Consider the following 24,286-nt stretch of genomic DNA (forward strand, 5'->3'; position numbering starts at 1 on the left):
GGGCAAGGTGGAGCTAATTTGAACTACTTCATAAACTGTTGGGTAGTTTAATCCATAATAAAGTAGTTTAATCTGTATTTTATAAACTGATCTTTTGTGTGTAAAATCTTAATCTGAAAAGTAACTAGTAACTACTGCTGATAAATGAATATAATGGGGTAAAGAGTACAATATTTCCTTCTGAAATGTAATGGAAAAAGTATAAAGTACCATAAAATGGAATAGAATAGAATAGAATACCTTTATTTTATTGTTATTGCACATTGTACAACGAAGTAAAGTTGTAGTACCGCAATACTGTACTTAATTACAGTACTTGAGTAAATGTACTTAGTCCACTGGTGAGTTGATAGCGTCAAGTTTCAGTTTTGTTGCTATTGGTATCTGTAATTGTTCCTTGAGCACTTATTTGGAATCTAGGTAAAACTGTTTGTCCTGTTATATGATTTTAAGAGACACCCACCAATCAGAAACTAGTATTTATCCTGGGCAAGTCATAAAAGATGGAATGGTACATGCAGATTTGTTAATGGAATCTAGCAAATCAAATCTAATTATTTAATCACCAATAATAATTTCTTGATAAATAGATGTTTAATCTGTAATTCAAGAACAATTATTTTTACCCACATTTTTTGCAATTTTGAACCCTTGAATTTAAAATCACTGCTTTCAAAGTGAACTATAGTGTTTTTGTTTTTTGAAGGTTTTATTCCTACCCTCCTGGCAACCATTGGGTTACATTCATGTCACTATAGTATGAAAATTATGGGGTAGATGTATGAAACATGATTATCATGTCTGTTTTTATTGTTGTAAATTTTTTGAAGTAATAAGTGTTGATTGATTTACAAAGTCTGCACACACAACAACAACGAGAGCAATAAAAGCAGACATGAAGCTCTGCAACTTGATTTTCATAATGTACTAAAATGAATAGAAACCAGTGTGGTCTGGAATAATGAAAATGTTCTTTACATTCCTAAAAATCTGCTTCAAATTCCACAAAAATTCAAGTGCCATGGCCTGTTACATAAAAGCACAAAAATCACAAAAAGTGATTGTAAAAAACATGTTCAACATCAAAATGTCAGATGTCAAAATGGAAGCAAAATGAAGTGTTTGAGCGAAGTGTTTGTGTGTGACACATTGTTGCTACGTGTTTGTTTCTTAGTAAACCTGGTTAGTCCTGTTAAGAAGGAGTGGTGTGTGTTTCTCTCTGCTATGTCTTTCTTGTGCTTTCTAGTCAGGTTTCGGCTGCCAAAAGGCCTGTGAGTCTGTGACATAGTTTGAAGTTGAAGTGTGTGTGTGTGTGTGTGTGTGTTGTATGGGGAAAAGGGGGCACTATGAGAGGCGGTACTGATGTAGCCTAACCTGTTCTCCTGGCTGGCTTTAAGCTTACAGGCATTTAACTGGCAGATCCATCCCATCTTGCCTGACAGAGTAGCAGTGATACACTTAGGAGGAGACATCTCTCCCTGGGCTTTTCTTAAGTGGCGGCATCTCTGGCAGCAGCATACGGTGAGTCCATCAAATGTGTTGTCTATGGTTTGGTTTTGGTTGATATGAGACCCCATGACGAGATCATTTGGGAGCACAATTGCTAAAAATGTATTGTTAAAAAGTAGGTTGTTATTGACTTTAGAAAATAAAACTTATGTACAGAAAGTTTGTTCATTATGAATATTAATTTTATATATATTTTTACACATAGACAAATGTTTCTTTTAGCTTCTGGCTCTTCTTCAGATCAGTCATGTCATGTTGATCTAGGAAGAGTGTAGTTTAAAATAATTGTATGACTTGCAGATGAGGTTTGGTGCAAGGATACACACTGGGATTAAATTAATCTTAAAGTTTTAAAAGTGTAAAGTTCTAGGTCCATATTCTTGACATATATTGGAATTACATATTGTCTTGTAATTATTTCCAAATTTGTTTAAGTCGAGGTTTTTAAAATTTTGATATGTCATGGCCCGATTGCGAAGTCAAGATCTTTGGAAATGTGTTGCGGTTTCTGGCATTGACAACAAGTAAAATGATAAAACTGTAAATAAAAAATATACAGTATATCAAATTTTATATTCAGGGGCACCCGGGTAGCTCACCTGGTAGAGCACCATGTACAAGGCTGAGTCCTTACCACAGTGGCCCAGGCTCAAATCCAACCTGTAGCCCTTTGCTGCATGTCATCATCACTTACATGTGCCTCTCATTGCACACAGCAAAGTTGCAGATTTTTCAGTCATGACTATTTGACAGTTATGACTGCTGAGTTGTTTGTCCACTTGAAGACCTAATTAGCTTTCAGAGGAGCGTCTGTTGCATTAACACTGTTGGGTGTTGACCGATTAACATCACAGTTTGGATCTTAGTGGAAAAAAACATCCTTGATTCCCTTTTCTTGAAAACTTGTTTCACAACTCAGCATTGGTCTTAATTTATGTGACTATGCTGCAAGTTAATTACATTGGCATTTACATGTGAAGATATTGGGGTGTGGTTAAAGTGAGGGCTGTGTGTGTGTGTGTGTGTGTGTGCTGGGCAGTGTGACATGTCTGTCAGAATGCATCCAAACCAACTGGTTTAGATGCATACATTCGACTGAACAAACCTGGCAGAGGCCAGATTGGATTCATGAATTGTGAGGTTATATGGCGTGTAGGCGCCATTGGTTCTCTGTCAGTCAGGGTCTGAAAATTAAAGAGCTGCTAAAGGCAGGTGAAGAACTCTGAGCATACACACATACATAGTACCTGTTTTTGGCAGTACATATACTACTTCTCAAATCAGTTTAAACCAAATCAAACCAAGGCCAGAGACCAATCATTACTTGTCAACATTCACTTCCCTCATTTCAATTTTGGACATTTTTTAAATTAATTACATACCGAAAACCTAAACCGGTGCTTTATAAATAGCATGAAAACCATGTTGCTGGCCATATTCTTGTCAAGGACTTAGACATCTGAATGAAAGAGGGAAAGGCTTTTCATGGACATTGAAAATTACTTACAATAATCTGAGTCAATATGCAGAAAATTTTACTTTTGGTTTCAAAAATATTTCAAAGACTGCAACACTGATCATTTGTTAAGATTCTGCATTGCTTCTCTGCATCTTCATCACCCATAAGCTACATGATATAGCTATGTCACTGATTTAAGTTATATTATCTAAACTTAATAACTAAAGTTGCTTTTCTCTGGTGTTTTACAGATAACTTTGCTGTGGTTTGGAGTTTCCATGGTTTCATGTATTTTGGTAGAAATTCCATGATATGTGGATGTAAATAGCTCTAAAAAATTATGGTAAGTATGAAAAACCAACCTAAAAATGATATGTGTTAGCAACTGTGAAAATATTTTTATCCATATACCTGAGTTTGAAAGAATGGACTGTAACAAAATGTGTGGACATCGTCAAAACTGTCTTATTTTGTGTATTGTAAATCGTTTTCAAACATAGAGCAAAGACAGCAAGAGTAGAAGTTGTTCAGAAAGCCTGGTCCTGGGTGACTCTGAGACAGGAGTCGTCACTACAGGAATCACAGATGACACAATCACTGCAAAGAGTGGCCTGCAAGCAGGTAAGAGAAAAACCCTGTGAATATTGAAATTCATATGTTACTCTTGCTGCAGTTTAGGAAAGTTCAATCAGTGTTTGTAGATAAAGGATTTGAGGAAAATATAGAAAAATGCTGGTTTTGATGAGATGTTTCTACTTGTTACAGGGGATGAGATTGTTGCAGCCACTATACACCTAGACCACCTCAACAAAGATGAAGTGCTGAACATCCTGAAGTTCCTGGAACCGTATGATAACAACGTGAAGGTTCTGACAAAGAAGGAGCTGAGCGCCAGTGCTGGCCTCGGCTCCTTGGGATTAGGTCTCAAAGACCCTGCACAGGTAAAAATCACAAGGGTTGGTTCAGCCAAATAAAAGAAACACTTACCTCTAGTCGCATCTATCTATATCCATGCAGATAGTTTTAGTTAGTTTGACCAGGTTTTGATATTTCTGCCTCCACCCCTGTGTAATGGAGGTGAATGAAAATATGTTATTTGTAATTTGGGTGAAGTGACCCACTCTGATGTGATCAGTCTGTTTTAATCTTTTAATCTAGTCAAAGTCATCCTCCGCTGATATGATGTTAGTTTCTCCCAGGCCACTTAAAAAGCCCCGAAGATCTACAACAAATGCTTTCTTTACACATTTTATTAATTAAATTGTCAGAAATATTTTTAATAGTAACAGCAGCTCTCTGACACAGTGTCAGGAATAATTGAACAGTATAACTTTCATATAATTGATTAATGACACAAGAGCTGCTTTAATTTATGTTAATCTACTTTGCTTATCACTTCATTACCAACAGATGGTTATCCCAAACAAGGATCTGTCACTGGATGCATCAGATGAGCCACCAGTTGTTTCCCTTGATGGCCTGCGTGGAAAGCTAAATGCTGCGCAGGGGTTGGGGGGTAAAATAAGTGGTCCCACTCTTAATGGAGACCTTCCCAGTCTCAGTGTAAATAAGCCCTCAGCTCATGCTGGTGCCAATATCACAATGCCCTCCGTAGGACTGACTGGACCAGATATAAAAGGAGATCTAGATGGCACCCTCAAAGCACCTGATGTCAGTGTCTCGACTCCCCAGCTCAACACTCCCAGTGCCTCGCTTGATATTGAGAAACCAGAAATTAAGACAGGCAACCTAAAATACAAGACCCCAAAATTCACAATGCCACACTTCAATCTGCCTCAACTCAAAATACCAAAAGCAGAAACGGATGTTTCTGGTCATGTAAATCTCCCTTCGGCCAGTGGAAATCTAGAGACACCAGACCTCAATCTGTCAGCCCCAAACTTAGATCTAAAAAGTCCAGATTTGGGCCTGAATGGGCCAAAAGTGGATCTGAATGATCCTGACGTAAATTTAGAAACTCCAAATGCTGGTATTGAGGCACCGTCAGGCAAAATCAAGTGGCCCCATCTAATATGGAAAGGTCCCAAAGTTAAAGCACCCGATGCCAACTTAAATGCTGCACCTGATGTGAACATCTCCACACCAAAGATTGATGGGGATCTAAGTGCACCAGATGTTGACATTAACTTTCCCAAAGCTGACATCAAAGGCCCTGATCTTGATGTTCAAACCCCAAATCTTGACATTGATGCCCCATCTGGTAAAATCAACTGGCCTCATTTGAAGTGGAAGAAACCCAAACCTCATGGCCCGAAAGCTGATCTGGAATTAGATGCAAACCTGAACACACCAGATGTTGATCTCCCTGTTTCAAAAGTGGAGGGTGGAATAAACGCCCCAAATGTTGACATTACTTTGCCGAAGGCTGACCCTAAAGACCCTGATCTAGACGTGCAAACCCCAAATATTGATCTAGGGGCTCCATCTGGTAAAGTCAACTGGCCTCACCAGAAGTGGAAGAAGCCCAAACTTCAAAGCCCAAAAGCAGACTTAGACATAGATGCAGACCCAAACACACCCAATTTAAATCTCTTAACTCCAAAGATTGAAGGTGACATTAACATACCAAATGCTAAGCTGAATCTCCCAAAAGCTGACCTTAAAGGCCCCAATGTAGATGTTCAGGCCCAAGATCTTGACATTGATGCTCCATCAGGGAAAATTAACTGGCCTCATCTGAAGTGGAAGAAACCCAAGCTTCATGGCCACAAAGCTGATATGGACCTTAATGCAGATCTGAGTGTACCAGATGTTGATGTCTCTGTTCCAAAAATCGATGGTGAGATTAGCACACCAGGTGTTGATCTGAATTTATCCAAAGCTGATGTTGATGTTAAAGCACCAGATGCTGACACTGAGGCCCCTTCTGGAAAAATAAGGTTTCCAACACTCAAAAAGCCCAAGTTCCTGCTTTCTGGGCCAAAGGTGAAATCCCCAGATGTTGACCTTGATGTTGATACGAAAGCACCTGACCTCAGTCTCTCTCCTCAAGCATCACTTGATGGACCTGATGTTGATGTGAATTTACCAAAAGCTGATGTTGATGTTAAAGCACCAAATGTAGACATTGAGGGTCCATCTGGGAAGTTCAAATGGCCCACTCCTAAAAAGCCAAAGTGGTCAGTCTCAGGTCCTAAGGTTAACGGTCCAGATGTTGATCTAGATGCTGATGTTTCAGCACCTGACTTGAGTCTCTCAGCTCCAAATATTGATGGGGAGATAAATGCACCAGATGCAAATCTAAATTTACCAAAAGCTGACCTGGAAGGCCCCAAGTTAGATGCTCCAAATGTTGAAGGTCCATCTGGAAAATTCAAATTGTTCACCTTCAAGAAACCCAAATTTGGCACACTGAAGGGTCCAAAGGCTGACATTGATACTGATGTGAAGGTACCAGACGTAGACGTCAAGCCGCTTGATGTGGATTTGAGTGCACCCGATGTGAATCTTTCAGCACCAAACATTAGGGGTGGGATTGAGGCTCCAGACCTCAATATCAGCATGCCTAATGCTGATGTCAAAGGTCCAGATGTGGATCTTAATGGTCCAGATCTCAACCTTGACTCATTTGATGGTAAGCGGAAGTTACCAAAATTTAAACTACCAAAATTCAAAGGGCCAAAAGTCAAGGGTCCTGAATTGGATGCTGATTTTAAAGCACCAGACATTGATGCCAGTCTTGACTTACCTAAATGTGGTGTGGATGCACCTAATGTCGATCAAATAGCCAAAATTGAAGGTGCCATTGCTGCTCCAGATTTGAACCCGTGTCTGCCCAAAGCAAACCTTAACACACCAGATGTTGACATTAATGCTCCTGGAAAATTAAAGATGCCTGCATTCAAAATGCCAAAATTTAACATTGGAGGACCAAAGGCTCAATTACTTGATGCTGAACTTAAGACTTCAGATGTCTCTGTTCCTGATCTTAAATTGCCAACATCTGATGTCAAAGCACCTAACTTGAATCTTTCTGGCCCAACATTACAGAAAGATCTCAATACTCCAGATCTAGATCTGGATGCTAATCTTGAGACCGATATTGACCTTTCACCCCCCAAAACTAACATCTGTTTACCAGACTTCAATCTTTCTAACCCGAAGATTAAGGCTCCAGACAGTAATTTGCCCAAAGCTGATGTAAAGGGACCCAGTCTGGATCTACCAAAAGCAGACCTCCAGGTACCTGATCTCAACTTGAAAGCACCAGATCTCAGCATGTCTCCAAAAATTGATAGAAACCTCTCAGCACCAAACATAGACACCAAGTTGCCAAAAGCTGAACTGCAAGCACCTGATGTCACACTGGAAGCTCCAAATGTGGATATCAACCTGCCCAAAGCAGACCTCAAAGGACCTGATGCACACTTAAAAACACCAGATCTAGATTTTGATTCCCATCTGGGAGACTTTAAATTGCCTCATTTCAAGCTTCCAAAACTTGGTCTTTCGAGTCCTGAAGTAGAAGTTCCAAGTGTTAATCCTACAGTGGAGGCTGGAATAGAGGTACCGAAGGTCAACATAGGCACTCCTACAGCAGATGCCAACATCTCTGTTCCTGCGGTAGACTTGAGTGTGCCAAATGTAGATGCCAACCTTGAAAAGTCCAAATTGACACATTTCAAGCTTCCAAAGTTGAACTTTTCAGGGTCTAATGTAAAAGAGGTTAATTCCAGTGCAAATCTTGAAGTCTTACCTGATGTGAAGGTCAAAGCTCCCATTGTTGAAGGAGAGATCAGTTCAACTGATGTCAGTGTCTCTGCTCCTGAAGTGAAGACGAGCCTCAACACACCTGAACTGGATATCACAGCTGAATCAAATGCTTTAGTTAAAGGTTCTCCAAAAAGTAGGCTGAGATGGCCCTTCAAATGGGGATTAAAGTCTGGTTCAGGTACTGATGAAGAGGGAAGTGGTGTTGACTCAGAAACTGATTTGTCTAATCCTGAGGTGGAGGTTCCTTCATTCAAATTCCACAGACTGCCCATGAACAGCATTGATGGCATTGGAGGAATTGGTGATAACTTAGGCTTATCAAAACTTGACACAGAGGCAAAGGATTATGTTGTCAGTAAAGGGGTCCGCTTGCCAATGGTAAATGCAACATCAAAAGCAGGAGAAAAGATTGACATTATGGAGAGATTGAAAATGGCAATGGAAAACGCACCCTCAGCTATCGTCTCACCAACTGAACTGAAAACTGATATTGATCTGAAGCTCGCCGCCCCAAATCTTGATGTCAATGACTCTACAGAAGCAGGAGATTCCTCTTTGGTGAGAGCAGGTACTTTCAAAGTAGAAAAGCCAGAGTCTGTACTGTGCCTAGTAGCCCCTGAAATTTCAACATCAGATGAAAATGACAAATTGTCATTGAGCCTCTCCAATATGCTCGGCCTTAATATCAAGGATTCAGATGCTGACTGATTCCTGGTAGGCTAACCTGATAAATAAAGCTTCAGTCCAGAAACATTGTAAATACATGTAACCAAACTAATTCAATACCTTAGTTTGTGACCATAAATAGAGAAGTTACCTGTTTAATTTACCATTGCCACAGTTTTCTACAGATAATGCCAGGTACAGTAATAATTGTGTAATTGTGTAATAAATTTAGGTAGCCTAATGATGAAACTTGTTTTTATAAACTGTGTGTATATTCCTGTTATTTATATAAGCTTTTTTTCCCCCAAAAATTGTTGATTTGGAAGTATGTTACTTATTAAATAACTGCCTCAGTATTGCATGTGATTAAGCTGTTTAGGTTTCTGAGAAGTGCATTACTTTACCTTAAAAGATTTTAGTGATAAGTGAATTGTGTGAGTGAATGTACTTCTTAATTGTTTGTTCAGTAAATAAATCAATACATTCAAAATGCTTGTGATTCTTTATTAATATAAATAAATAAAATAATAAAACTGATAATTTATTGGTTTGTATCGAAAGTAAATGGATGTATGAAAAAGAAGATGAAGAGGCTTTACAATGCTGTATTTTACGGATCTGTATTTATGGAAATTATTTTTTGAAAGAAATATGTAATTTGATACCAATTCTAGGAACAGGAATTCACTTTAAATCAAAGCTCACTTTAAACCCAAATAAATATTAATTTATTATTGGCAACTTTACTCCATATAATTTGAATTGTACGATTACCTCTTTAACAAATTTCCAATTTTTTAATTTACAGCTAACCTGTGGTATGCTAAATAAAAGGCTGTGTACAATATAAATTAATTGGAATTAATCAACTGAAACATTGTCTCTATTGTCCCTATTATCAGTACCAAATTACATAGTTCTTTCCAGGAACCTTCAGGAACCTTCTTGGAAATTATTAGAAAATTATTCAGAAATTACGGAGCCGTAATATAACTGTGTATGTATTTAACAGATTTTTTTTTTTAAGGTTGATGTTGCTCCTAAATTTTGCTTTAAAAATGACAAAAGATTTTACAGGGATTGAGTTTATTTCATCTGAGAAAATAAGTAAAATAAAAAAATAAAATCCAGTTGTTTCCAAAAACATAAAAAAAAACAAAAACTGAATGACAAATAACATTGATGTGAGCATTAAAAGTTTTAACTGTAGTTTCGGTATGCAAAATGTAACAATTTGTTTTTAGAATATTTTGTTTGTTAGACCAAATTAAGGCAATATCTATGAAATAATTATTTTACTTGTTGATCTATCTCTTCATTTGTTTTGATATCTCCCACATAGCTCAATTCCACAACAATAGAACAACAATAAATAAGACACAGCCAATGAGATTATTACTCAAAGGTTGTGACATACATCCTGCTAACATTGCGTGTATGCTATATGAGTGTTATTTCCAAGAATGAAACAAAATATTTAATTACAAATAAATACTCTGCCATTCCCTTTGTGCTTTGCTTATTATCCAGACATATGCAGTCAGATGCAAATCAACAAGACTAAGAGTCTACAGCCATACTAGTGGCTCTGTGAGACTGTACTTGGGCACACCAGTGCTTTGAGCTAAATGTTAACATCAGCATGCACATGATGACAATGCCAACATGCTGATGTTTAGCAGGTATAATATTTGTGATGTTAAAATTAGCGTGTTTGCATCTTAACATTTGTTAATTAGCACTTAACACAGTATAGATGCTGGTATTTGGTCATAAACCAAAGTATTGGACAAATAAAAATTTTGACAACATGATGGTGCTAAAGAAAAAATCTGGGGATCACCAAGTTTATTACAAATTATCCTGAGGGGACCATGAATGTGTGTACCAAATTTCTTGGCAATCCATCCAATAGTTGTTGAGACATCTCACACAAATGTCAACCTCGTGGTGGTGCTAGAGGAAAAGTCAGAGGATCACCCAAGCCCCCAGGAAGTGCGCCGGGCTTTGAAGCCAATTTGACATAGTGGCCAAACCGTGGAATTACAACTTCCGGGTCCGTCACATGATGCACACTGGCCCCACAAGACTTGTTCCCATAGACTTACATTGTGAAAGAAGTGGCTGTAAAACGGTGGTTAATTTTTTCTCAGCGTCACAACCTCCGTGAAATGACTTGTTTCACTATCAGCATTTGATCCATTCGGTCCGATAACATTTGGAAAGAAAGAGCTGCATGATTAAATCATTTTATCCCCATGCAAGTTAGCAGAGGGCTAAACCGTAAGTTAGCCAACTTGCACAGCCCTGAGCCCGCCGATGGAGGCGGGGTTAAAGAAAACGCTAGTGCGCTTGCGTCTGTGGGGCCGCACAATGCAGAAACTATAGGAAGATCCGGGTAATTGTATACCTGGAAGTCAAACTTTTTTGGCTTTATGTGCCACTGAGCAGCTTTCATAGGAATGAACGGAGCCCCGCCTCTGATGCTGTATACAGTTCTCTTTATACATCCATGGGATCACCAGAGTCATTAGGATACATCATCTGAGAATCATGAATGTCTTTACACATTTTCAGGACATTCTATCCAGCAGTTGTTGAGATACTTCAGTCTGCACCAAAGTGGTGTAGCACCTGACTGACCAACAGACAAAACAACATTACTATCCCTAGAGCCACGGCACTAACATGACTAAAAATCATCAACAAGCCAAACTGTTAATCGGTAGTAAGTCTTGTAAATTCTATACTGTCTGTAAGATCCTGTGCTACCTGAAGCACCCAGTGATGCTGTTCTCAGTTGTTGATCATTGTTTTATCTTTTTCTTAAGATCACTTGCTAAAGTTACTAATGATAAAAATTTGGTAAAATGTATCCAAGCTCATGAAGAAGAAGAAATCCCTAACAAGTACAACCCTGACAGAAGAAAAAAAGAGAGACAGAATACATATCTACAGAGAGTCAAACTGGTTAATGAGTCTGTTGCCAGCGTGATGGCCAGTCCTTCTCTATCCAGCTCTGCAGCAGTCGCAGCACATCAATGCGCTGGTAGATGCGGCAAAGTTCGGTGAGCTCAGTGACCGTCTTCTGGTTGTAACGCAGCAGGAACTCCTGGGTGGGGCTGAGGGACAAAGAGCCCTGGGTCCGGTGCTCCAGCAGGGTCAGTTCATCATAGCTCATCCCCCAACGACTCGCAAAGTTCTTCCAGTTTTTGATGGTGCAGTGGTTTGGATCCAGTTTGAGCCGAAGTAAATCTAGGAGATCTTTGTCATTCATGAGGTCGCTGATCTTGGGGGGAGGTGCTGGGCAGCAGCATTTTTCACAGGGGCTGTTTAGTAACTGCAGTTCTTTGGGGTAGTCTGAGCTCAGAGATGGACAAAGAAAATAGAATTAGCTCGAGAAAATACATTGCAGATGTACAATGCAAATTTCAGTATATCAACATTAAATTTAAAAGAAGAAATTAATTAAATTTGAGTTTAATTCATTAATTTCTTCATTCAATTCTGCAGTTACTTCGACTATCTACCTCCTGGTGGCCATCAGAAAGTATGGCCATATTGGGTGTCCATGTCACCTAGTGGTCTAAGGTGCATACCAACCCCTCCTCTCCCCATGTCTCCTGTCTGTCTCTACTGTCAACTATCAAATAAATATTCTTACTGTTAAAAGGGGCAATATGTAAGAATTGAGACTACTCTCCACCTGTCGAATTCATACTCCAAATAAATAGGGGACAGCATATCACATATCATAACTGCTGCTAACTGCTGTTAGCTAGTTAGCTCAGTTAGCTGTGCAGCTAATTTAGCGGTCCTATTAGCTGACTGAACACCAGAACCAGAGCCGGGTGAGTGGGCAATGGAACCGGGATCAGCAGCCTCCCAGTGAACACGGCCAGACCGGGACTGAACACAGCCTCCGAGACTGACAGAGGCCAGTTTGAGGACAGAGAATAGAGTACCAAGGAGATTTACAGCGGCTCCGACCGGGACTCTGACTCCGGGGATGCCGAAGACACAGCACATTCAGGCAGGGACAGGAGAGACGTCAAGCAGTGGAGGGGCGAGGGGGAGATCGGGCATCAGAGAGGCAGAAACAGCGTGTCGAGATACGAGATATTTTTCCCATCTAACTCGGTAGATGTTTCTGTCGAGTTTGAATAAAGTATGTTTTACAATGAGCTAACAACGCAATTAGCTGGTCTTAGTTCAGTGACAGAGAGACATGAATTCAGAAGGTGTACGGTTGTATTTTTCTGTCATAAGGAAATATGTGTAAGAATATTTCCTTTCTTGACATTTTGAGAGTTTATTTTGTTTATTTATTAGACTAAAAAAGCAAAGAGATCTTGTGTAACGTAGAAAACTCGCCGCTCGCACACATCTCACAGCTGGAACTACCTAAGCTATTCTATCGGACTACTGCCTCTCGAAGCACAAGTGGTATTACAACAAAGGATGGGCCGGGGCTAGCAGGTTAGCATGCTAATTTCAGTAGATATCTCTGCAACACAATACATACATCTTTGACATGATGTCAGAACTGTTATTTCTTCACATTCTGATGATAAGGTCAGTTCATTTGTTGAATGTTTTAAACTAAACTTCTGGCCAAGTCTTACATATTGCCCCTTTAAAATGTTAAGGGTGCTGTGACATCAGTAACACTATGCTCCTGTTATTCCACAGCTTACACATTCATTACATTTTCAAAATGAAATTTCCTATTTCAGGTAAACAATCCACCAAAAATTAATGCAATTTTCATGCAGAATGATTCCGTTATAATCTTATCTCTTATAAGAATTGATATACCTGGTGAAATAGATGTTGGGCAGGTGCATTCTTCAACATCTTCAACTGGCTACAACACAGAGAAACACAAATTATTACTGTTAGTTACATCACATCCAGTGTACTGATCATTTTCATTCAAATGCCCAAACTCAACTGCAAACATACTTGCAATATGGAGACATTAGAAACTGTCACCATTCTCCTCTCACAGTTAACGCTTTAGACTAAAAAGTAGTAGTTTCAACATCAGCAAATTATACCTAATTTTATATCACAATATAACAAGAGACCATCTTGCAATGAGATCACACCAGCCGGAACGTCAAATCAGTGTGTATGGTGCAATGGAACACATGATTTCTAGATGGCACCGTGGATGGCTGCTTGTTGTTTTGTCTTGTTTTGTTTGTAAATTCAGTTTTCAGCTGTGATACCCGGAGCTCTTTCACCAGATAAGAGCTCATGAACATCAGGGGAACTCCACCAACGGACTTATTTCCGTCTTTTCTGCTGTCATCAGCGGAATTATTGGACATTCTGGTCAAAGGTGCTCTCACCTTTGCTCGTGCAGTGAAACCGGAGGAGAGGGAAACAAGCCGGTGTGCTTGTGCCCCTCCGTCGGCGCGGTCTTCACACACTGTTACCAGTAATATTTCTCTCCAATGTCTGCTCACTGTGCAATACACTGGATGAACTTGAAAAACAGACACTTTTATTCATCTCCCATTTTATGCTTCACTGTGATGTGGTTGTCTGGATCGATACCGGACTCTGCGCTGCAGCTGGAAGGTTTCCAGTGCTTTAAAGTGGATCGCAACACAGAACTTTCTGGCAAAACGAAAGATGGAGGTATCTGTTTTTATATCAACAGTGGCTGGTTTAACGATGTGACAGCGATTCAACAGCACTGTTCTCCTGATCTGGAATATATATTTTTTAAAATGTAAACCTTTCTTCTCCCCCCCATGAGTTTGTTTCATTCATTCTGGTCGGAGTTTAAATTCCACCGCAGGCCAACGTACAGGACACACAGCGAATGTTTGCCGACCAGATACTGTGTGTGGAGCGGACAAAACCAGACTCCTTAGTTATTGTCCTCTGTGACTTTAACAAGGGAAATCTCAGCCATGAACTCCCCAAATATAGACAGTTTATTAAATGTCCGACCAGAGAGGAGAATATTCTGGATCACTGTTACACAACAATAAACAGTGCCTATCACACCGTCCCCCACACTGCACTGAGACACTCTGACCACGTCATGGTCTAGCTGATTCCTGCATACAGGCAGAAATTAAAGCTCTGTAAACCTGTTGTGAGGACATCAAAACAGTGGACCAGCGAAGCTATTGAGGACCTTCGGGCATACTTGGACTGTACTGACTGGACGTTTTCAGGACTGCTACCAACAGTCTGGATGAGTTCACATCAGCTTCTGTGAGGACTGCTGTGTACCATCATGCACCAGGGTGAGTTATAACAACGACAAACCCTAGTTCACAGCTAAGCTCAGATAGCTAAAGTTGGAAAAGTTAGAAGCCTAAGGTTGGAAAAGTTAAAAGCGTTCAGGAGTGGAGACAGGGACAGGTTTAGGGAGTCAAAGTACAGGTTAAGCAAGGCGGTGAGAGAAGTTAAACGACTGTACTCAGAAGACTAATGTCAACAGACTATTCAGGGGGCAGAATCCCCACAAAGCAGCCGGGCCAGTCTCCATCCCTGAAGCACTGTGCCGATCAGATGTCTCCGGTGCTCACGGACATCTTTAACACCTCACTGGAGACATGCCATGTGCCAGCCTGCTTCAGATCCTCCACCATTATCCACGTCCCCAAATGCCCCCTTCCCTACCTTCTACCCCCCTACTTCCGGCGCCCTTGCTTGGACCACACCCATCTTCGAACTCTGCCTTCTTTTTGATCTCAACAACACACCTGTAACATTTCATGACTGCATCTTGCACGGTTGTGACGCTATTGCAAACAGACAAAATCTGTTCCCACTACAGTAGTTGTCTCCAGGACCACACTTTGCCATGAAAACACACACACACACACACACACACACACACACACACACACACACACACACACACACACACACACAGACTCACAAGGTGAAAACAATACAATGCTGTTGCGGCTGGCAAATATATCATCCCATTATATAGTACATTTTCTGGAAAATGGTTTGGTTAATTAGTTAAATAAACACCTAACAGGACCAAGAGTCCACAGTCATGCTAGCGGCTCTTTGAAGCTGTACAGCAGTGGTTTGAGCTAAATGCTAATGCCAGCATGCCAACATGCACTAACGGACTGACACTGCCATACTATGGACTGACACTAACGGACTGACACTGCCATACCTAGAGCCATGCCTTTAGCATGGCTAAAAAATACAAGTTACTCACTGATTTACATTGTTCACATTGCCTAATACAGTGGTTCCCAAAGTAGATGCCGCAACACCCTGGGGAGCCTTGAAGATGGGCCAAAGGTGCAGCAAGGTTTATCATATCATTGTTCATGTATTGTGCGTTTTTAATAACGTTTCACTACAAAAATCTGCAACATTTATATTAATTATGTTTTCAAACATATCAAAACAGAGGACAAAAGTAATAAATATCAAAATGTTTATTATGCAGTTATGCCGCAGTTAATGACAGGACAACCCAAGATGCCGGTTGTAACATCACGCTTTCCAGCTCGAGAGTTATTTAGGAGCAAAGCAGAGCAAGCGATGGAAAGATTTGACAAGGTAAACAGAGCTCAAAGAAATGCTGATACATCTCAACTTGCAACACAGTCTGACAGGACTGAATCTGAGCCCACCAACAAAATTAAAATGAGATGCAACACTACTTGGCTAATGCCTTCTAAAGAAAATGAAAGTACATACCGGAATTAGCGTATATATGTCATAGTTAGCCCTTATGCCGCTCTGATCCCTTTGTGCTCCAGTGTGCCTGCCTCTCCTTGCGTTTCTTGGCTGTCTGTTGCTGTGTGTGTGTCTGCGTTCTGGTCTGTCTTCCTGGTCTCCTGCCTGCTGCTGATCACCGGCACACCTGACTTCAATCAATCATCAGTCTCCACTGCTTATCTACCGGGCTCTACCACACTACCAGTGCCAGATCGTCTCCGTACATGTGTATGAGAACTACGTTACGGCTCCTACTTCGAACTAAGATAAGTGTTGATTTGTTCTTGTTTTTTGCCTGGTGGTAACTCAGTTCTGTCTCTGTCACAGACGTATGCTCTGCCGGTGATCTCAGCCTCAGTCTGTCCTCGGATTTCTGCAAACCTGTTACCATACCAACTGCCACGTTACCCTCACCAGCCGCCTAGTCTGACCGGCCAACCTCGCCTCTGGAGCCTGCTGTCTACCGGTTCCAACCTCCAGTCTTCACGGGTCAACCGCCTAGCTGGTCCAGCCCTTCCCACTACGCTCGCCAGTCCAGAGCCAGCTCTCCCTGTCTCCGTCCGGAGCATCGCCATTTCTTCCTCGACCTGGTCCGGTCGAGTCCTCGGTGCGATCACGAACCCAGCTCTGTTCCCTCCTCTGACCCCAACCACCTCTGAGGGGGAACCTATGCAACTAGGCCGGACCCATCTGAAGCCCGCTGAGCGTCGCCGTAGATGTGCTGCGGGGGAGTGTTTATCTCCCTGAGACCAAAAGATTAGGCTCACCAGTCACAGTGGGGGTTCTGGTGAGCCAAGACAACCCCAGTAACCAGGGCCCGCCTAGATTACAGATCCTGGCCACACTCTACAACCCAAGCGGGTCACTCCCCTTGTTAGCTCTCATCGACTCCGGAGCAGAGGGTAATTTCCTGGACCCCGAGTTGGCTTGACAGGCTGGTCTCCTCACTGAAGCTCTGGACGTTCCACGCAACGCTGAGGCACTGGATGGCAGAATTCTGGCTCATGTTACCCACTGTACGGTTCCTGTGTCCTTGGTGCTTTCGGGAAATCACAGAGAGAAGATCCAGTTCCAACTTATCTCATCCCCCAACACACTACTGGTCCTGGGCTTCCCCTGGCTACATCGCCACAATCCACACATTGATTAGGCCAAGGGAAGGATCATGGGTTGGAGCCCATTCTGCCTCTCCACCTGTCTGCAATCTGCTCGATCACCTCCAGAGGTCAGCACTCCACCACTCAGGCCCAAACCCCCGGATCTGTCTCTGATTCCTAAGGAGTATCATGACCTAAGCGAGGTGTTCAGTAAGGACCTAGCTCTGTCTTTATCACCGCATCGCTCTTATGACGGGGCCATCGACTTCCTCCCTGGAGCCCCGCTTCCATCTACCCGATTATACAACCTTTCTCGACCCGAGAGGGAGGCCATGGAGAAGTACATTGGAGACTCGTTACGCGCTGGGCTCATCCGTGCGTCCTCCTCGCCAGCAGGGACGGGCTTCTTCTTCGTAACTAAGAACGACAAGACACTACATCCCTGCATTGACTACAGAGGCCTCAATCAAATCACCATTAAAAATAAATACCCTTTGCCACTGATTAACTCCGCTTTTGAACCCATTCAGGGGGCTACGGTCTTCACGAAGCTGGATCTCCGGAACGCCTATCACTTGGTGCGTATTAGAGAGGGGGGCGAGTGGAAGACGGCTTTCAACACCCCCTTGGTCACTTTGAATACCTAGAGATGCCTTTCGGACTAATGAACGCCTAAGCTGTCTTCCAGGCACTTGTGAACGACGTGCTGAGGGACTTTCTGAATCGTTTCGTTTTCGTTTACCTAGACGACATTCTCATCTTCTCTCCGGACCAGACCAGTCGTGTTCTCCATGTTTGCCAGGTACTTCAAAGGCTATTGGAGAATCAGCTATTCGTCAAAGTGGAGAAGTGCGAGTTTCATGTCAGCTCTGAGAGTTTTCTGGGCTACATCATTGAGAGTGGGCAGATGACGACCGATCCAGCCAAGACTCAAGCGGTAGTGGATTGGTCTACACCCACTACCTGGAAGCAGCTGCAGCGGTTCTTGGGATTTGCTCATTTTATCGGAGGTTCATTCGGGATTACAGTTGGGTGGCAGCCCCTCTTACGAGACTCACCTCTACCAAGATCCCTTTCACCTGGACCCCTGAAGCGGACACGGCCTTAGCCCAACTCAAAGCCCTCTTCACCTCGGCTCCCGTCCTAGTGCAACCCAATCCCATACAACAGTTTACGGTGGAGGTAGATGCCTTGAATATTGGTGTCGGAGTGGTACTCTCCCAGCGCTCCTCCACCGACCAGAAACTCCACCTATGCGCCTTCTTCTCCAGACATCTCTCCCCGGCTGAACGAAACTATGACGTCGGGAATAGAGAGCTTCTGGCAGTCAAGTTGGCCTTGGAAGAATAGCGGCATTGGTTGGAGGGAGCTGAGCAACCGTTCATCGTGTGGACAGACCATAAAAACCTAGAATACATCCAAACGGCCAAAAGACTAAACTCCCGTCAAGCACTTTGGGCCCTGTTCTTCAGCCGTTTCAAGTTCCCCCTCACTTACCATCCCGGATCCAAGAACACCAAACCCGACGCACTTACCCGTCAACACCATACCCTGGATAGCACCCCCGGACCTGATACTGTTCTTCCGTCCGCCTGTGTTGTGGCTGCCGTCACCTGGGAGATTGAGTCGTAGTTAGGGTGGCCCGGCGTGACCAGCCAGACCCTGGGAACGGGCCCCTTAATCGCATGTTTGTCCCTAACTCAGCTCGTTCTCAGGTGCTTCAGTGGGGTCACAACTCTCGTTTCGCCTGCCACCCTGGGGTGACCCGTACCCTCTCTTTGCTTTAGAGACATTTTTGGTGGACCACTATGGAGGCGGACACCCGAATCTTTGTCGCCGCATGTTGCATCTGCGCTTGGAGAAAGGCCTCTCATCGACCACTGGCAGGCTTGCTCCGACCTCTCCCCATCCCCAGCCGTCCCTGCTCTCACATAGCCCTAGACTTTGTCACCTAGACTTTGTCACCGGGTTACCGCCTTCACACGGTAACACCACCATCCTAACCATCGTTGACCATTTTTCTAAGGCAGTCCACTTTGTGGCACTAGCCAAACTTCCCATGGCCCGGGAGACAGCTGAGCTCTTGGTGCAACACGTGTTCCGTCTCCATGGCATATCTCTAGACATAGTTTCCAACCGGGGGCCCCAGTTCATTTCTCAAGTCTAGAAAACTTTCTGCCTGGCGCTGGGAGCTACCGTCAGTCTCTCCTCTGGGTTTCATCCGCAAACCAACGGCCAGACTGAGAGGGCCAACCAGGACCTTGAGGCAGCCCTACGTTGTGTGGCAGCCACTAACCCGTCATGCTGGAGCTCCCAACTCGCCTGGGTCGAGTATGCTCATAACTCTTTAACCAGTTCTGCTTCTGGTCTCTCTCCTTTTGAGGCATCTTTAGGTTACCAGCCCCCCCTGCTCCCATCCCAGGAGAGCGAGCTTGCTGTTCCCTCGGTCCAACACTACATCCGGCGTTGCCATAAAGTATGGAGAGAGACTCGAGCAGCACTGTGTCAGTCGGGGGACAGGAATTGTCAAATCGCAGATCGGCATAGGACCCCTGCACCAGCATACTAACCAGGTCAGAAAGTTTGGTTGTCTTCCAAGAACATTCCCTTACGAACAAAATCCAAAAAGTTGTCCTCCCGTTACATTGGGCCACCACATTCACCATTGAACATATCATTAATCCCTCTGCAGTGAAACTCAAACTACCCCGCTCTGTGAGAGTTCATCCCACTTTTCACGTGTCACAAATTAAACCAGTCTCTATCAGCACTCTGGTCTGGCTTCCTGATCTCCTGCCTGCTGCTGATCACCGGCACACCTGACTTCAATCAATCATCAGTCTCCACTGCTTATCTACCGAGCTCTACCACACTACCGGTGCTAGATTGTCTCCGTACATTTGTACAAGAACTACGTAACGGCTCCTACTTCGAATTAAGATAAGTGTTGATTTGTTCTTGTTTTTTGCCTGGTGGTAACTCGGTTCTGTCTCTGTCACAGACTTACACTCTGCCGGTGATCTCAGCCTCAGTCTGTCCTCGGATTTCTGCAGACCTGTTACCATACCAACTGCCATGTCACCCTCGCCAGCCGCCTAGTCTGATTGGCCAACCTCGCCTCCGGAGCCTGCTGTCTACCGGTTCCAACCTCCAGTCTTCACGGATCCACCACCTGGCTGGCCCAGCCCTTCCCACTACGCTCGCCAGTCCAGAGCCAGCTCTCCCTGTCTCTGTCCGGAGTGTCGCCATTTCTTCCTCGACCCGGTCCGGTTGAGTCTTCGGGGCGACCACGAACCACGCCAGACTTTGTGCACAGATATCCATTCTGTACAATAAAGACTGTTGCAAATATACCCAGCTCTGTTCCGTGTGTTCTGCATTTGGGTTCAGTAATCGGGCTTACGACAATATAATTGTCTCTCTCTCTCTCAAAACCTAACACGGCAGCAGCGGATGGCCGCCCACCATTGAGTCTGGTTCTGTCCAAGTTTTCTCCTCTTAAAGGAAGTTTTTCCTTGCCACTGCCGCCAAATGCTTGCTCATGGTAGGATTTGTTGGGTCTCTGTAGTTAATATTATAAAGAGTACGGTCTAGACCTGCTCTATAGGAAAAGTGCAATGAGATAACTTCTGTTGAATGTATGAATTGGCGCTATATAAATAAAATTGAATTGAATTGAAACAGAATATTATAATCGTTACTTTTAAGGCTCTTTATCTATAAATCTGCAGTGCACCTGTTGGCTTTTATTCTGAGTGATTTAGAATGGGCCTTTATTATTTAATATGATATAAAATGTCTCTTCTTATGCAAGTTATGTACCTCAAACTGTGGATCTGATGCATTTTCACTGGCTTCTGCAAGTAAAAAAGCCATGTTGCACACTACAGTACATGAAGTCCAGACAGAGAATCAAGACACTAACCCTGGAGATATGTATACATTTTACAAGTGAGAATTGCATAGGCTGGAATAGACAAATTCTCTTTTCAATTCCCACTACTAACTTTCCTTGTATATTTATTTACAACAATGCTGAGAAAGATGTTAACACTCTTTCTGCTTTCTGTGTTCCTGCTCTGTTGTTAGCAATACTCACAACTGCACCTTCCAGTTCAGTGGGACAAAACCACATCCTGTATGTCACACAGCCTAAATCAGAAAGTACTCACAGAGTGTGTACCTCTGCCTAGGTACAATTGAATTCTCTACATTTGGTAGTTTTAATAATAATAAAAAAAGTGTAGTATTGCTGCTATCTGCACCAAAAAGTGATCAGTTCTTGTGTCCATGTCCTAACTTACTGCCAAAATTCACTGACATGTGTGAAGTAGTTTTAGATTTATCCTTGCCTTACTAACAGTCAAGCACAGAAAACCTCCCTGGCGAAGGTACTGATATAACACAGGAATATAGTGACTTTTTAAAATCTTGCACAACATTTTTGTTCATGCCTATGTGCAGAGGATAGACTCTTTAATCGTAGGTGAACTTCACATAGTACACAGTTTGTCATACACCCCTCTCAGTCCAACACAGTGATGCAGGTTAAACATGCATTAGTGGTCAATTTGAATGAGACAGTGTGAATCATCTCATCTCAACTCTTCTCCTGAACTGGATTGAAAGTGGGCTGGATACTATTTGACTTTCTATTAGCTATCAATTAGTGTTTTTTGTATTGACTTTTAAAGAGATTCTTTAAAAGTTCTTCTTTTCCAAGTGATTCTTCCTTACAAATGAAAAATGTATCTCAAAGCAATAAAACACACTCTTGCTCAATGCAATACACTCAGGGGTTTTGCTGCTGCAGCCTTACTTCTGGTATGACGAGTAGCTTGTGGTGACTAAAGTTAGCAAACTTTAGATAGATACGCTAACTGATACTATTCAGCTAGTTTGCTGATTTGGACTCTATTCATTATTCTGTAATAATGCACCATCTGTTTCAACAGTGAAGGAGAGTGGCAACAGAGGAAGGACCCAAATGCACACAGTCGGGGCAGACAGGAGGATTTCAATGATTTATTGCCACAGTGAAGGTATAGACAGGTTTATAGGCAGGTACAGGTAGACAGACAGGAAGGTTCTGATACAGGTAGACAGGCAGGCAGAATCAGGTGCGGGTGCAGGGTCAAAGTCAAGGTCAGGTTCCATTGGCTTGAAAGTAAAGGCACAAAGCAACTTTGCAACTATGACAAACTGGCAAGGAGTTAGTGGAAAAGGGCTGGTTAAGAACTGCACGGCTGGCGAGGGGAAGTGGAAACAGGTGAGAAGGTGGACAGGGAAGGCCAGGCAACTGCAGAGCAGATGAGGGAAGTGGGAATAGGTGTGTAGATGGGTGGGGCAGTCAGGTGATGGGGAAAGTAGGGAAGTCCGAGGGCATCTGGTGGACAGATGGAAAATGGCAGTGAAGGGACCTGGGGAATAGGGAATGTAGCTGGAGAGGAGGGACAGAGAAACAAACGCTTGCTCAACTCAACACACTCGGAGGGTTTTGTTGCCACAGTCTTACTTGCTCAGGTACGACCAGTGGCTAATGGTAATGTTAGCTAATGTTAATAGATGTAAGATGTAAGCTGGAAGATAAGATAGACCATCTTGAGGGAAATTGTTGTGCAGCAGTTGCAGTACAAAGTAGGAAAGAATGCAAATATATAGAGTGCAAATGTAAAATATCAATAAGGTGCAAATCCAAAATATACACAATGACAAATACATAAACAGATTAATGGTAGTGATCATAAAAATATAAACAAGTTAACTCGTAGAAAAGGTTTCAGTTGTAGTCATCTGGACACTGTTTCAAGATGTTTTGGCTCCCATCTGGAAGTCATTTGCAATTGTGAAAATGGTCTGAGAACTCAGAAATTTAAGCTACTCTGTGTTGCTTAGGCCCTGCCCTCAGGGAGGAGTCTTCCTGAGTGTCTGCTGTTTCCATGATGGCCCAGTAATCAGGCCTATTATCTTCTGGCTGCACCTCCCTCATCACCGTTAAGTACCTGATTAGCATATGATTGGCTTGACCGTGGCGATAATACACTGTGGTAAACGGTTGGCAAGTTGAATCTCAGACCACCATTTCTGTTTAGAGAGGGGTTTTTGTTTTTTCACAAAAATGGCTTCTTTGACTCCTCTTTCAAACCAACTCTTCTTTCTACTTTGAATCTTCACCTCACTGTCTTCAAATGTGTGGTTTGTAGCTTTTAGATGCAAATGCACAGCGCTCTGCAATCCCGAGTTAGCGTGTCATCAGTGCCGATAAAGTCTTTTGTGAAGTGGCTGTTTAGTCTCACCTATGTACCGTTGTTTGCAGTTTTCCTCACTGCATTGAATTGAATAAACTACATTGCTCTGTTTTTGTGTGGGCATCTTGTCCTTAGGATGAATGAGATTCTGTCTTAAAGTGTTGCCTGGTTTAAAGAAAACAGGATCATCGTGCTGTCTAAAGATCCTTTGTAGTTTTTCAGACCACTGGACCACAGGAACACTCCTGGACGAATGAGGGACTATACCATCTTGTTTTGAAGAATTTTGGGCAGAAACAAGTTAATTCTAAGGTTAATTCTTGGTCAGTTGCATTTAGATATTTATGAGAAGTGGCATATAGCTATGTATGTACAATATCAAATCTGAAGTATAGGTAATGGTTAATTTGAAATGTTCATGATTATGTCAATGACATTGCACATAATGTCCCATTAGGTCCCGTAAATCAGAGAGTTGTAATGACTTTAATCCCTGAGAGGCAGTATTCCAGAGAGAAACAGAGAGATTAAACGAACAGAGTAGAACAGAGCTGAAATGAAAACTGGAGCCATCTCAACACCTCATGCCTCTGCTGTCCATCTCTCAGCATGAGGTAGATGAGTTGTAAAGTTTGATTGCCACAGGAAGAAAGGATTTCCTCTGGCATTCTGTAGTGCATCGTGGTGGTAACAGTCTACTGTTGAAGGTGCTCCTGTGTGTGACCAGCACATTGTGGAGAGGCTGATTGCCCTCACCCTGCTTCCCCAGACAGCAACAGCAATACAACAGCAAAGAAAATAGCACTGACAACGGCAGACTGGTAGAACATCCTCAACATGGTACTACAGAC

At 42.7% G+C, this 24,286-nt stretch overlaps 2 protein-coding genes across 3 annotated transcripts in view; one reads left to right on the forward strand and one right to left on the reverse strand.

Moving 5' to 3' along the window:
- Window positions 1-1,366: 1,366 nt before the first annotated feature.
- Window positions 1,367-8,858, forward strand: si:ch211-125o16.4 (neuroblast differentiation-associated protein AHNAK). The gene is made up of 5 exons (XM_044214495.1): window positions 1,367-1,521; window positions 3,220-3,311; window positions 3,469-3,589; window positions 3,734-3,909; window positions 4,379-8,858. The coding sequence occupies exons 2-5, from the start codon at window positions 3,309-3,311 to the stop codon at window positions 8,408-8,410; spliced, it is 4,332 nt and encodes a 1,443-aa protein (XP_044070430.1). The 5' UTR covers window positions 1,367-1,521; window positions 3,220-3,308; the 3' UTR covers window positions 8,411-8,858.
- A 579-nt stretch (window positions 8,859-9,437) lies between these two features.
- edaradd (EDAR-associated death domain) overlaps window positions 9,438-24,286 on the reverse strand; it is a 30,458-nt gene continuing 15,609 nt past the window's right edge. For both annotated transcript variants that reach the window (XM_044214497.1, XM_044214496.1), the window contains exons 5-6: window positions 13,187-13,235; window positions 9,438-11,728 (exon numbers count right to left, since the gene is read on the reverse strand). In XM_044214497.1, the coding sequence (XP_044070432.1) occupies window positions 11,340-11,728; window positions 13,187-13,235 (438 nt within the window). In that variant the 3' untranslated portion in view covers window positions 9,438-11,339. The remainder of the gene's footprint in view (window positions 11,729-13,186; window positions 13,236-24,286) is intronic.

This window comes from Siniperca chuatsi, linkage group LG11 (assembly GCF_020085105.1).
Source record: "Siniperca chuatsi isolate FFG_IHB_CAS linkage group LG11, ASM2008510v1, whole genome shotgun sequence".
Classification (NCBI taxonomy): Eukaryota; Metazoa; Chordata; class Actinopteri; order Centrarchiformes; family Sinipercidae; genus Siniperca; species Siniperca chuatsi.

Excerpts from the sequence above, each read along its gene's own strand:
- si:ch211-125o16.4 (XM_044214495.1), top strand. Across the intron at positions 3,590-3,733 it reads AAAGAGTGGCCTGCAAGCAG|GGGATGAGATTGTTGCAGCC; the intron begins GTAAGAGAAAAA and ends TACTTGTTACAG. Across the intron at positions 3,910-4,378 it reads GTCTCAAAGACCCTGCACAG|ATGGTTATCCCAAACAAGGA; the intron begins GTAAAAATCACA and ends CATTACCAACAG.